The sequence below is a fragment of the Vipera berus genome (assembly GCF_964194415.1).
Source record: "Vipera berus genome assembly, chromosome: 2".
Taxonomy (NCBI): domain Eukaryota; kingdom Metazoa; phylum Chordata; class Lepidosauria; order Squamata; family Viperidae; genus Vipera; species Vipera berus.
Window position 1 is genome coordinate 242,521,943 of NC_138203.1, and position 14,840 is coordinate 242,536,782.

The 14,840-nt window shown below is 39.9% G+C and overlaps 1 protein-coding gene across 1 annotated transcript in view; it reads right to left on the minus strand.

Annotated features, from left to right (window-relative positions):
• LMCD1 (LIM and cysteine rich domains 1) overlaps window positions 1–14,840 on the minus strand; it is a 79,818-nt gene that overhangs the window by 13,964 nt on the left and 51,014 nt on the right. Inside the window, exon 4 of the mRNA XM_081316472.1 lies at window positions 3,713–4,048. Coding sequence (XP_081172598.1) covers window positions 3,713–4,048 — 336 coding nt within the window. The remainder of the gene's footprint in view (window positions 1–3,712; window positions 4,049–14,840) is intronic.

Here is a 14,840-nt window from a genome sequence, read left to right on the forward strand (position 1 = left end):
AAAAATTACAAAAATATAAGGATCCCTGTAGAATTGGGCTGGAATTTATAAATCAGATTATACTTTGATATAGTAATAAAGATGTATAAATGAATGCCAATAAAAATACACACAGCCTTAAATGTCTAAATGAATGCATGAGACAAGTCTCAAAATGCTTAATGTTGTTTTCTTAGAATGCAAAAACTCTTCAGTGGAAGCTGTACAATTACTTTTTAAATGAAGTTAGGCTTTCCACTGATGTTTGTAGAATACTAAGTAAAGTTTTAAATCTCCTAGAAAGTAAACACCCGCAGATACATATTTACTTGAGGGATGATTTTGTAGTCAGAATTATTTCATCATGCCATGATGGTATTCACAAACACTTTTAATAAAAGCCTCTGCCACTAGTAAGTTTTTATTTCCTGAGGTGATGCAGCCTTTCCTAAAACTGAGCTGCTGCTATAACAACATGTAATGTAGACTAAGAAAAATATGTTTCTCCAAACCAACCAGCAAGCAAGCCCAAACCTCTCTTTGTGCTCTGGGGAAGAGCAATGCCAAAACCTATGCAGCAGATTACAATCATGTATTTCCTATCTGTCTCTCTGCTCATAGCTTTTCTATTTGAATAAAATGTATATTGTAGGTTTTTCTGGATTCCTTTCTCTCCATAGGTCTTGAATACATAATTCTTCTATCCTTTTTGAGAACGCTTTAGGTAGTATTATTTCCTCCTTTTCTCCCTTGCTTATGGCTTTTGTCGTCCAAAGTCGCATCTGCTATTGCATTAAAGTCTCCCATTATACAAAGATTTTGGTAATTTAAGTCCAGTATTTTCTTGTGTAGTTGTGTCTCTCTGCTCATAGCTTTTAAATCACGTTGGGAGAATTCTGGGAGATGAAGTCCACATATATTAAAGTTGCTGAGGTTGAAATACTGATTTAAATGACAAGGGGAAAAAAGAATCCTCTTATAGACTGCTGTTTTTGGAAATGGCTATTTTGAAAGTGGTACCTAACTCAGGGGTAGGCAACCTTGGCTCTTTTATGACTCGTGGACTTCTGGGAGTTGACACTTGGAAGATCAAAAAGCAGTTCAGATGATCTCTGTATTATTTCCATCTACCAAAGTGCTTCAGGGATATTCTCTCTCTCTCTCTCTCTCTCTCTCTCTCTCTCTCTCTCTCTCTCTCTCTCTCTCTCTCTCTCTCTCTCTCTCTCTCTCTCTCTTCTCTCTCTTCTCTCTCTCTCTTCCTCTTCTCTCTCTCTCTCTCTCTTCCATTCATTTTATATGCCTGCCCAAAATGTGACTCTAAGTGGGTACAATAGCAATAATAAAATAGCAATATAAAATATCTATGATTAAAAGAATTAATATTAGGTTTAGAAAGCTAAGAGAAAGCATTAGATATTACAAACAGTGGAAACTCTCCATCATCTCACCGTTCCCTTAATATTCCCTGGCCTATTAACACAGCAAAGTTTTGACGGAGTTGAGGAAGTTTGATAGGGATGAGGTCAATCTCACACTGCAGGAGGGGGGGAGTTGATGTTCCACAGGGTGGGTTCAAGGCAGAAGAGGACCCATAACATTGCTCTTCTGCCAGACCTGAGCAGGAAAAGGCAGTCCTCCAAATAACCAGGCTCTGTGCCAGGAAGGGATTTTATAGAATGTCTTTCTAAGGCTGAACTCTACAATATTTTTGCTTTGTTTATTTCAGCACCTCTTCTAGCAGTCACTTCATGTCTAATATGTCTGCTGTTGGATTTTTACCATTTGTACTGGCAGCATTATTGTCTTCATTGTTCATGACTAATATGTTTGTGAACTAATTAGGCTTAAACTTTGGGTGCAATTACATGTATCTAAAAGAATTTGGTAGCAGCTCTGTAGCATACCTGAATCCACATACCTTCTGTATTCCCTAAACTAAGTGAGGGTTGCTTCCCCGCCGTCTTGAAAGAGGCGGTGGTGAGGCCTCTCCTCAAGAAGCCTGCCTTGGACCCAGCTGTATTAAACAACTTTCGTCCTGTCTCCAACCTTCGCTTTCTTGCGAAGGTTGTTGAGAGTGTGGTGGCGCATCAGCTCCCTCTGGTCCTGGATGAAGCGGATTATCTAGACCCGTACCAATCGGGTTTCAGGCCCGGGCACAGCACGGAGACGGCATTGGTCGCGCTGGTGAATGATCTCTGGAGGGCTCGGGACAGGGGATATTCCTCTGTTCTAGTCCTATTAGACCTCTCGGCGGCTTTCGATACCATCGACCATGGTATCTTGCTGCGGCGTCTCAGGGGATTGGGAGTGGGAGGCACAGTTTTACAGTGGTTCTCCTCCTATCTCCGGGGACGTTCGCAGTCGGTGTTGGCAGGAGGGCAGAGGTCGACCGCGAGGTCTCTCATTTGTGGAGTTCCTCAGGGGTCGGTCCTCTCGCCTCTCCTGTTCAACATCTACATGAAACCGCTGGGTGAGATCATTCGTGGCTTTGGAGTTGGGTATCATCAGTACGCTGATGATACCCAACTTTTCCTTTCGACCCCAAACCACCCCAGTGATGCCCTCAACGTGATGTCCCGGTGCCTGGAGGCGGTTCGGGTCTGGATGGGGAGGAACAGACTCCAGCTCAACCCCGACAAGACTGAGTGGCTCTGCATACCTTCATCCCGGGTTTATTCGGATGTTCCACCTCTGGCTATGGGGGGTGAACTATTACCCCCCGTAGATAGGGCTCGCAACTTGGGAGTCCTCCTAGATTCACGGCTCACCCTGGAAGACCATATAGGAGCTGTGACTAGGGGGGCCTTCGCCCAGGTTCGCCTGGTGCGCCAGTTGCGGCCCTATCTTAGCCGGGATGATTTGTGCACGGTCACTCATGCGCTCGTGTCCTCTCGTCTAGACTACTGCAACGCTCTCTACATGGGGCTGCCCTTGAGGACCACCCGGAAGCTCCAACTGGTACAGAATGCAGCCGCAAGAGTTGTGTTGGGAGTCTCCCGATACTCCCACGTTACACCGCTGCTCCGTGAGCTGCATTGGTTGCCAGTTGTCTTCCGGGTGAGATTCAAGGTACTGGTAACAGTGTTTAAAGCCCTTCATGGCATGGGGCCGGAGTACCTTAGGGAACATCTGCTGCCGGCATCAAGCTCCCTGCGCCCTGTGCGTTCCCACAGAGAGGGCCTCCTCAGGGTGCCACCGATCAGAGAATGTCGATTGGTGGTCCCCAGGGGGAGATCCTTCTCTGTGGGCGCTCCGGAGCTGTGGAATCAGCTACCGGTAGAGCTCCGGATGGCGCCCGATCTTCGCTCCTTTCGTCGCGATCTCAAGACGTTTCTGTTTGTTCAAGCCGGCCTAGCCTGATGGGGATTGGTGGGGTTTTTAGTCTTGTGTTTTAATTTTAACTTGGTGTTTTAGAACTTGATTCCAACTGTTTTAATATGGGCAATTATTTAATCTTGTTTTAACGTTTGTATTTAGTATTTTATTCTGCCCTGTGAACCGCCCTGAGTCCTCAGGGAGAAGGGCGGTATATAAATATTATTAAATTAAATTAAATTAAAGCTATTTGCGGCCTTTGTATCTACCCCTGTTCACCATCTTTCAATAAAGTAAGATTTGATAGGATTTTATGTATTTCATATTTGAATATCCATGCTACATCCATTAATTATATACTTTTTTTTTTAAAAAAAGCATTTTCCCCAAACTCTGAAACACTGTGTTGAGGACTTACCAAGTCCTGCCCTTTTGATAGATGGCCCAATGTGCCATTGGTTGAAGCTGCTTCCTTACTTGCTGGAGTATTTTTATCAGATGGCTTTCCTTCTTCTTTGGTAGCTCCCCCTTGACCCAGCAGTGCAACTTCTCCAACTCCAAGAGCATTGTCTTTATACTGCTTAATAAACTCTTCCATCAACTTGATTTCATTCTCCGAAAGGCCCCGACAATGGGAAGGGTCCTGATCATAAAGAGGAAGTTGCCTCATCAACCTTCTACGACGGTAAAAAGCACCTTCTGTGCCAGCCACGGGTTGCATTTCCTTTGAAATCAAACTCATATATTGGGTTGCCTGAAGAAATTGGAGAAATACAAATTCAGGATAAAGAGGCACACAATTACAGCCTTGAAAAAGCAGAGCAAGCCTTTACCCTCTAGGGTTGAGTGCAAAGTCATTGCATCTCCGCTGTGGTTTGAGCAGCCATTTTCTGTTCAGCAGCCCAAATACCTGGAGTTTCTTCCCTTCTGTCCAACCGCCGGGACATTAAGTACTCTGTTCACGCGTATTCAGAACAGAAACAATAGGAGGGTGGTTTTTTATGAAGACAACTGGGTTAACAATGCAGTTAATACTTTCAGCATAAATACTCTAACATCTAGACATAATAAAACATGCAACAGGTAGTCCTCTACCTAAGCTTGTAAGCCGCCCTGAGTCTTCGGAGAAGGGCGGGATATAAATGTAATAAAAATAAATAAATAAAATAAAAACTGACCCCGAAATTTGCATTGCTAAGCAGGACAGTTACTAAGTGAAGTTTGGTCCATTTTACCATCTTTCTTGCCACAGTTGATAGATGAATCACTGTAGCTGTTAAGTTAGTATCACAGTTGTTAAGTGAATCTTGACTTTGCTTGACAGAAGGTCACAAAAGGTCACATGACCATGGGGATGTTGCAATGATCCTACATGTGAAAAAGTCATAAGCCCCCTTTTTTTCCCCAGTGCTGCTATAACTTGAAACCGTCACTAAATAAATGGTTGTAAGAGGAACCACCTGTATAATGAATATTATATACTGAGTCTAGGTATTTGGGCAAGTGAAGGTAAAAGAAGGCTTGGCATATCCTTTGTTACCTTGCCACAAGGAATCAAATACTTTGATACAGATCCCGTTAGGAAAATGTTGAATAAGACCGAATTTCCTCTTTTCAACTAAAGCAGAGGTAGAATCATGGAATGAGTTGGATTCAGATGCAGGGACCACAGAATCTGGGAAACCAAGCTTTGGCTACCAGGAAACTTAAGCTAACTGTTTCCATGAGAGTGAATTTTATATTTATAATCAAACTCAAATATTTAAATTTTAATAAGCTTTTTAGTGGCTGTTTACCAAAAGCAATCAAAACCTGTATGTTTGATGTGGTCTGCATGTGTCATATTTTTCTGGAATGAAATAGAAACATGGACCACAACCATTTTTAAGGCTACCTCTCTTGCTATTCTCCATCTGAGGGTAACATACCATTCTCCTGCCAGTTGTTGAAAATGCAAATAGTTTGGCTCTGCCTTAGCATGACATTCTACAAAGACAACACATTTTTGAAAGGCCCAGTACTAAAAAAATGGGGAAAAAATAGTAAAAATTTCAGTCTCTCTGACTTTTTTTTTTGAATCTCTAGTGTCTAGCAAATATTAATTATGAGCCTGGGGACATGCTTCCTATTTATGATAGATTACTTTCGAATGGTTGCCAACATTTAGCTGGCTAAAAGCCATTAAAAGCAAGTTTGCTCTAATAGTTAATCACCAGCTGCCCTGCCTTATAAATTCCCTGTGGTGCACAAATAATACTGGTGAGATATTAATGGTTATCACTTAATACTCAGAATTCTGGGAAATGAAGTCCCAGCACATCTGAAGAGGGTTAAATTAGAAAAGGCTACTTCATCTTTGCTTCTCCAGCACCTTCCTTTTTTAATGCAAATTAATGGAAAACTTGATGGCTACCAACAATAAAGGACAATTATTATTTTTAATTCAAGTACTTAGTCCAATGCTATAAGAGAAACAGATATTAATATTTGATTTGGATACTCTTTTTCTATCGCAACAAGAACAGTTTATCAGTAAACATGAATTATTTAGTTGGTTATTTATAGTGCCACCTATCTTACCTAAGTGACTTTGGATGGCTTACATAATTAAAACAATAATTAGGAATAAAGCAAAATAAATCCCATTTAAACCAATTAAAGCAGTTAATTAAAAAAATAAATTACTAACAGTGCAACCAACCAGCATCGCTGGATCTCCAAGTCTTAAGAGACTTCCTGAGGGCCAGCAACATTTAGGTTAATCTAATCTCATGTATATGTTTGGTGTATGTGCATGTGTGTGCAAGTCTGAAACCTGATTGAAAGGGGTCCAGATAATCTGCTTCATCCAGGATTCTTTGAAGCTGTTGCATGACCACCTTTTCAACAACCTTCCCTAAAATGGGAAGGCTGGATATTGGATCAAAGTTGCTGAATACAGCTGGAGCCAGTGAGGGCTTCCTTGAGAGGCAGAGGAACAACCCCACCTCAAAGCTAGGATCCATCTGAATGTCATCTCCTGGGAGGCCTTTATCAACCGGGAGGGGCATGGATCTCAACACCATGAACAGATGGCTAAATGCAGAGTCATGAGGACCGGTCCATTTTATCAGGCCCAACAGTCCTCCCAGATAACAAACAAGGCAATTCTCCATGAATGTCCATAGGACTTGCACCAAGACTGGTGTCCAATTGAGAGTGAATACAAGCAATTTTATCAAATAGAAGCCCTGCTTTTTCTTCTGTGTGAACCTATAGATGAACCTCTTTATCCAAGGTGACTGAAATAATGGTGAAGAGATATTGACGTTTTGCCACCCTTACTGTCACAAAGTAGACTTGTTTAGTCAAGTTCTCTCCTTGTTGAACACCAGCATTGTTCTAACTGTCTTATAACCCTTTTCATTTCCCTCATTTTCTGGGAATTGTGAGATCCATGGAAAATAAAAAGCTGCATTGGCATAAACTAATCTAAAGCCACGGCCACCCTCCCATTCCAGAGTGGGTATCAACTAACCTTGGCTACACCATGTTACAGACCATCAGAAACAACCCCCACTTCTCTTGGACTCCATCTGTGTCCATCAGTTGCTGAGGGTGGAACAATTGAAAAGGTCCCACCTCTCTGCCATGAGGTGCAGTGCCAGACAATCTCATGGCTACCAGAGAGTAGCCTGACCATATCAGCAGAGCTACAGATAGCTCCCCTAATCCTACATGATCTTACCTTCACTTGAACAAGAGAACCAGATCAGGTGTGTGACCACTGTCATGAGTCAGGCCCTAAATGACCCAGGACAGGTCCATGGTGGTCATGAACTGTTCAGTAGCCTTAGACCAGGGGTCTTCAAACTTGGCCCTTTTATGACTTGTGGACTTCAACTCCCAGAATTCCTCACCAGGCACTCTCACTGAGGAATTCTGGGAGTTTAAGTCCACAAGTCATAAAGGGGCCAAGTTTAAAGACCCCTGCCTTAGACCTACAGAAGCCAGACTGAAGTCTTCTAGAACCATAAGCCTGAGAAACTCTATGGGCAACCCAGAAGTGGTGTCAAGGAGCTCAATCAGAGAAGTCGCTATGTAGCAGGAAGGTTACTAGCACCAATCTCAACTGATCCCTAGAGTCCAACTTAATAAATTATGTTTCACGTCTGGTGACCTGTGGAATAATATCTCTGAGAACCATACAAGATGGTAACCCTATTGCTAATCTCGAATCTTGATTGATGCCACACCTGAAACCCAGCTACATTTATAAGAGCCTTGGTGGAGCAGTGGGCTAATGCCTCCTTAAGTAACACCAGCTGCCTGCAATTAGTGCAGGTTCGCATCCCACCAGGCTCAAGGTTGACTCAGCCTTCCATCCTTCCGAGGTAGGTAAAATGAGGACCCAGATTGTTGGGGGCAATTAAGCTGACTTTGTAATAATGCCGCTTGGGGTGTGTGTGAAAGCCCTAATAAGCAGGCATATACATAGAATGAAGGCTACTGCTAAGCTTGTAAGCCGCCCTGAGTCTTCGGAGAAGGGCGGGATATAAATGGAATTAAAATAAAAAAAAATAAGAGGGAAACATCCCTTTCTGAACCAAGTGAGACATCAGTAGTACATGCCAAGTCAGCCCTCATCTGTGATGAAATTACAGATGAGAGACATCTTATTATAGTGTGACCTGGCATTCAGTAGCTACAACTGAATGACACTGCAGATTAATTCACAGAGATAACAGGGTAATTAATTCTAAATTAACATTTAGGAGAAGCTGTTGTTGGCACAGCTGATGGATCAGGATTGAAAAAACAGGGACATTTCTGTTTTTGCAGTGCAAATTATTCAGAGGCAGCCAGTTGGCCAGCCACTGTTTTTAGAAGAAAGGCTTCCAAATGTATTAATTCAATTTATTTCCATCTTGCTCAGCATCTGTCAATGAACTATAGAAAGATTTTTTTTAATATAAACCAGTACTTGCTTGAGGTTTCACTATATGTGGATTTCAAGCCTTTAAACCAGAGACCTGCTGCCCAAATATCAGTACAATATGCACACTATATAGCTACATCAACAAAAATAATTGTGGAAGAGTTCAACATGGATAAGGAAGCAATTTTTGTTCACTATATCTGGTAAGTTAATAGGAAAGAGTGATGGATTTCAATGCAGAAAACCTGAATCTACCAGCTTAGAGCAGGGATGGGCAATTAATTTTTCTAGGGGCCACATGAGAAACTAGGACTGTTATGGAAGGATGAACCAATGTTGCCTGATTTGATGTCCTCAGTCACCTCAATTCCTCAGGCTGCTCCAGGAGAGGGGTGAGCATTGCACAAGTGCAGAAAAGTGCTTTCTCTTTTCTCCTTCCTGTGGCTGCCAGCTGACTGAAGGAACATAGAGCTACTGTGCAGAACTGGACTCAATTTATCTTCTTCTCCTGCCCCTGGGGTGAACTTACTTGCATTTGATTTCTAATTTCCAACTGACCTCATGTGAGCCAGACACTGAGGGCCAAAGAGTCAGATGTAGCCAGGTCTTGCTTAGAGAGAAGTTAAGGCATCAGGCTGGAAACAAGGAGAATATGAGTTCTATCCGTAGGTATAAATCAGCTTGGTGACCTTCAGCTACTTTCTCTCAGCCCTAGAGTATGGAAGCAATGGCAAGTCACTTCCCAGACAATATTGCTAAGAAAATTACAGGAACTGGTCCAGGAAGTAATCAGGAATCGACACTGAATGGAAGGGGCCATACACACACACACACACACACACACACACACACACACACACACACACACACACGGGAATAGCTTAAAGCAGGGGTACCAAACCCCCGGTCCATGGATCAGTTCCAGGCTGCAGCATGCCAACAACCAGTCTGCACAAACAAGCAAAGCCCCATCCTCGAGATGCAGGCAGCACACAAAACCATGCCCCCTCTGGTCCTCTGGCTTAAAGCATTGTTGGAGGCCTTTGATAAGAAATACTTGTTCACAGTAGGAGTGCAGGGAGCACTTTCAGGGCCACACCCAGCATAGTAATGAAAGAAAGCCAAATTAGGGAGATTTCTCCCCTTCCCCCCACACCTGTGGTATCTGACCTTGATGCCGACAATAAAATTGAGGGACTTGTCCCTGTTTGGCACAGCATCTGCCACAAGCTTAGAAGACACACTTTCTCTCACATACAGCAGGGGTTATATCCAAGATAGTACCAGCACACCATCCACTGCCTCCATGATACATGAGGCATGCTATTCAGCTTTAAAACAATATTGTAATAAAAATCCCACAATTTCTATAGTGCTTTTGATAAAATGTTTAAAAAGTGTTCCCATGCAACTCAGTACTATCTGTGCATAAACACTGAGTGTTTTTTCCAGCAGTTTCAAGTACAATTGAAACTGTATGGTTCTGCATGTAATTGTATTTGTTGCGTATTCAGTTCTTTAGGCAGTAAGTGAGATGTTTCAAACAGGAACTGGTTTATTCAGAAGTTAACAAGAACAGAAGCAAAGCAATAGCTGCTGCGCAGCTATTTATGCAGTTGGCCACTAGTCGGCAGCCAATAGGTTTGAAGGAGGCATTCCCCACCTCAACCTACGGCTCCACCCTTGTAGATAGCCAGTCTGGCCCAGACAGTAACCGTTACCCCATACATACAATAAGGAGCAGCAGTGACATGATAGCAGTGTTCCAGTATCTCAGGGGCTATCACAAAGAAGAGGGAGTCAAGCTGTTCTCCAAAGCGCCTGAGAGCAGGACAAGAAGCAACGGATGGAAACTAGTCAAGGAGAGAAGCAACCTAGAACTAAGGAGAAACTTCCTGACAGTTAGAACAATTAACCAGTGGAACAACCTGCCTCCAGAGGTGGTGAATGCTCCAACACTGGAGGTTTTTAAGAAGAGACTGGACAGCCATTTGCCTGAAATGGTATAGGGTTTTCTGCCTGAGCAGGGGGTTGGACTAGATGACCTCCAAGGTCCCTTCCAACTTTATATTATTATTATTATTATTATTATTATTATTATTATTATTATTATTATTATTATTATTATTATTATTATTATTATTATTATTATTATTATTATTATATGTGAAATTAACCCAGCATTCAAGCCAATACATTACAGTATGGAACAAAACTTTTGAGGTTTAGTATGAAAAGGATATGCCTGACTCCAGTACAATTCCGCTATAAATGAAGGCTCTAGAATAAATAAAAAAATACTACTATAGTTAGACTTAGTTTTAAAATTTTGAAATTTTGGAGAAACTGCATACATATTTAGACTGGGTTCACAGAAAATGAAAACCATGACGATTTGAGTGCTTTCAGGTTATCATGGTGTGCAAGTCCAGCCATGGTACTTTTTAAACCATGGTTCAGAGTCAGCAGGTTCTGTACGTCTGTCCAGTTACATGCTAAGGCTTAGTGTGATTGTGACTATGGGCAAAAGCTTTTCCATTGTTGTTTAATCAGAAGATTATACTAATGAAAAGTTATTTTTAATGACAATTTGATCCTTACTAGCTCTATAGTTTACAATGTGCACTACACCAAGGTAGAAAGCCAATTGCCTGTTAGCTAGCATGGTTATGAAGCTTATGAAGATGTTGGGCACTATAATTTAGCAATATCTGGATATTTTCACTCCTGCCCTACAGGTTTGGAAAATGTTGTGAGGTTCACAGGGACTGATAGCTACATAGGAATGATCTCCCAGAATGTTCTGCAATAATTAGAAATTCTGGAAGTAGTCAAGTTAATCTGGATAAGGCCTCCACAAATCTGGACAAAGTTTTCTCTAAACTATGAAGGCCACAAATAACTAATTGTGTTGTTTTAGCTGTTAACTGCCTCAGTAGGAAACTTTTAAACAGATGTTGGCAAATCAAACACATCATTCCTGAATGAAACTCACTACAACAAATTATAATCTAGCCATTTTAGGTTGTGTGAAATCCTATAGCCTGCAAGCAAATGCACATGCACACCACACACTATTTCCATTGAAGACTTACCTTCCCATCAAAATCTAACACTAATACAAATCATTCCTAGCAGGCTCATTGTGCTATTTGGTACTTTTAGCAATGAGGAATGAGGAATAAACACTCATTGGGGCAATAAATACTTTATCTCTTTCCTTCACTAGAGGAAGGAATCATCATACCAAGCAAAATATTTAGTCTTTCCTTTCAATATTTAGTCAAACGTAATATTCTAATCCATATTTGAATAGTGAATGTCTATTTTCTGCCAATTAGAAAATGTTATAAACATATTTTAATTGGAATACTTATAAAGCATGTTTCACTAAAATGCTGTTTAGGAAGTTTTCTTTATGTAAGATTTCTATGTAATCAACTATTAAATAGGCTAGACCAGAATTTTTCACACTTTTTTCAAGCCATGGAATCTTTTAGCAAAAAGACAAAAATTCCTGAGTTGCCTCATCAAGAGACAAAACTTTAGCAATTGAAAATTGGAAAGGTTTGAGTAAACTTTTTAAATGTTTGCTCTCAGTTTCTCATAGAATCCCACCAAGTTCTTGCACTACTCAGAATTCCATGAAACAATTTGAAAAACCCTGGGCTATATGACAAAAACAACATATTATAACTCCTAAGACCAATTATTTGATCCAAGTACAGTAGCTACAACTTGGAAAAGGGATGTCTGTTGATTTTTATACTAAGTTGCATCGCACTTGAATCCTACTGAAAATATGGAACATAAAACATATTTTTCTTCTTAAACGTTGGCTTCCTCATGCATGAACAAACAGTTCTCTTTTATTGAACATATTTTTCTTCAGCTACTCTTGGAATATCAATTACTTGACTTGTAACACAGTTCATACAGAAACCTTATAGTTTATCTACTCTTGTCACTTTCACTTTGGCTGCACAATATATTACAGATCTTGTACAGATTTTTATTTCCAAGTATTATACTTGCAAATGTATTCTAACACTGATTTATTACCTTTAAATCTATGTGCTGTAGGCTGAATTCCTGCACAGATTTAGTTGACTTTGTGCACCATAAAATATAGGATTTACTTTTGAATATACTCATATTGCACTGCTTTGCTAGATACTCAAACCAAGAGCTACTTTACAGGTTGTAAAATCATTCTATGGTAAAAACAAATTTCTGTGCTATACTAATTCATTACGCAATACCTTTCACTGAAAGGTTGTAGACAAGAATGACAAAAAGGCAAAAATGATACCTGAAAAGTAAACTACTGTAGTCACTTTTTGGGTTGTTTGTTTTAATGTCCCTGTCATTTAGACAGCAATTTTTATAAATACAACCTTTGTTTCCTAATTTATGCCTGTTTATTTTGTGTTTACATTCTCAATACTGCCTTCCTTAGACATATTAATTACTACCTAGGGCAGTCTTTCCCATCCTGGTGCCTTCCAGATGTTCAACTACATTCCCATATTTCCTAGCCAGAATATTTACGAGACAGAACTTATAAGAGTCATGCTCCAACACATCTGGAGAACATTCAGTAGCAAAAGGCAGCTTCTCTCTTAATAATTAAAAAGGATTTCTAGTAAATTGTCTTATGACAAAGAAAGGAATACTTGTCCTGTTAAGCTCCCCTTTGATGGTATGGAAGACAGAGAGCTTCCTGGTCTGATGCACTTCAAACGAGTTGGATGTTAATTCTCACGCTCCCAAGCCACGAATAAAAATCCAAAGTACTGTAACTGAAAGACAGCAGGTTGGGAATACTGGAAAAAAATCGTCTTCCTCCCACCTCCATTTTTTCATTGCCATGAAATTTTAAAAAAATGTTATTTTCTGCTCTGTTAAAAACCAAGGCGTATGCTACTTTCTTACGAAATATTACAATAGCTAACGTAATTCAATGAAACCTTGAGAATGAAAAGTTTCATCAATGTACATAACAACTGCAGCGTTACTTGATTGTTGAAGTTCACTCACATGAGACTTGCAACATAAAAACCAATCTCCTCCCCAAATCAGTCTATTCAACAATGAATCTACTATTACAAGGGGAGAAAGATATGAGAAAAATGTTTATAATAAGCAGGAGACAATTAAAATTCTCACAAAATGCTGATGCACAGAAATGCATTCTAGAGATACAGAGACTTTATGGAAGTCTTTCAAAAAACCATTCCAACAGCTACTGGGAATACACTTTTCCAAATGGTCAGAAAGTGAGTTGCATCTGGAAGATTGAGTTTAGGCTTGGTAGTGAAGAATGAAAACTAAGGTGGTCAGGTCTGATATAAATATAAAGGCAGTAACCTATAGAATTTGCAAAAGATTTGTTTGCTACCAGAAAGAAAGGAAGGAAATGAAGCAGTAATTGAATATGTAACAGATATGTAATGTTGCTTTGGCACTCTGTAGTGGCCAATATAGCATTTTGAAAAGTGATGGTTTCAGTAGTACATACAGACCAGTTTCCAATGAATTCTAAATCCTCTCTTTTTAATTTCAAAAGAAAGCCTTGTAGCTAAATGACATGAGTCTCATTATTGTAAACAGACAGCTTTTGTGCTCGACAACAACTATTTTGCTTTTTAATTTTATTCTGAATCAGACACATGCTTTTATGCTTTTTAGAAAATATACATAATCAGACCTGAAAATGCACACCAGAATTATGCCAGTCAATATTTCAAGTAGATAACAAAAGCTGAAGCCTTGCATTAAACTTTCCAATTGTCTCTAATTGTATCACCACTACTCTATTTAAATTGGATGCTCACAAATAAGTATACAGGCATTTAAGCTCATTACTCCAAGGTACAAAGAATTGTTTTCTGTTGTTTTGTATCAACATTGTACATATAGTTTCATGACCTATGGTATGAATAAGACAAGATCAATATTATTAAACAGGTAATAAGACAATTATGAATGTTCTACAGTATTGTCAAATGACTTAATATTCATATATTTCTACTTATTTCATGTAGTACAGAGCCCCCCCTCCCCCCTGAATTACATTAGTTAAATCTTGGACTAATTTCACAATGCAATCTCATCCTTTTTTTCCTTCAAGTGTAATGGAAATACTTGGGATGGGGACATGCTACCAGAGGCTGACAGATATCTCAAGAATCCCAGTTTCATTCCTTTCCAGTGACAATGAACTTGCAGAGTTGAGATGAACTGTAATTTTATAAGGTCATCCAAAGCAACTCTAGAATAATCTTTCTTATATAAGTTGATGTTCTGTGATTGTCATCACTCTATATTGGTACTACAGCCCCTTGATATTACCCACTTAAAAAAACTGGTCATGGATAAGTTGTGTCTCCTTACTTCAAACTGGTGACTAAACAAAATATCATACTTTACTTCTAAATCACATTGTTCATTCAAGCAAAAAATCATAAAAACCACAGCTGTCTTAAGAGCCCAAGGAAGCTAAGTCCCCACTGTTCCTTCTCCTTTGAGATAGGACATTTTGAAATCCAAAATATAAATTTAAAGTAGGCCAATCCATGTAGTTTGCTAGATTTGGATTTTAGACTTCATTTTTTATTGCTTAAAG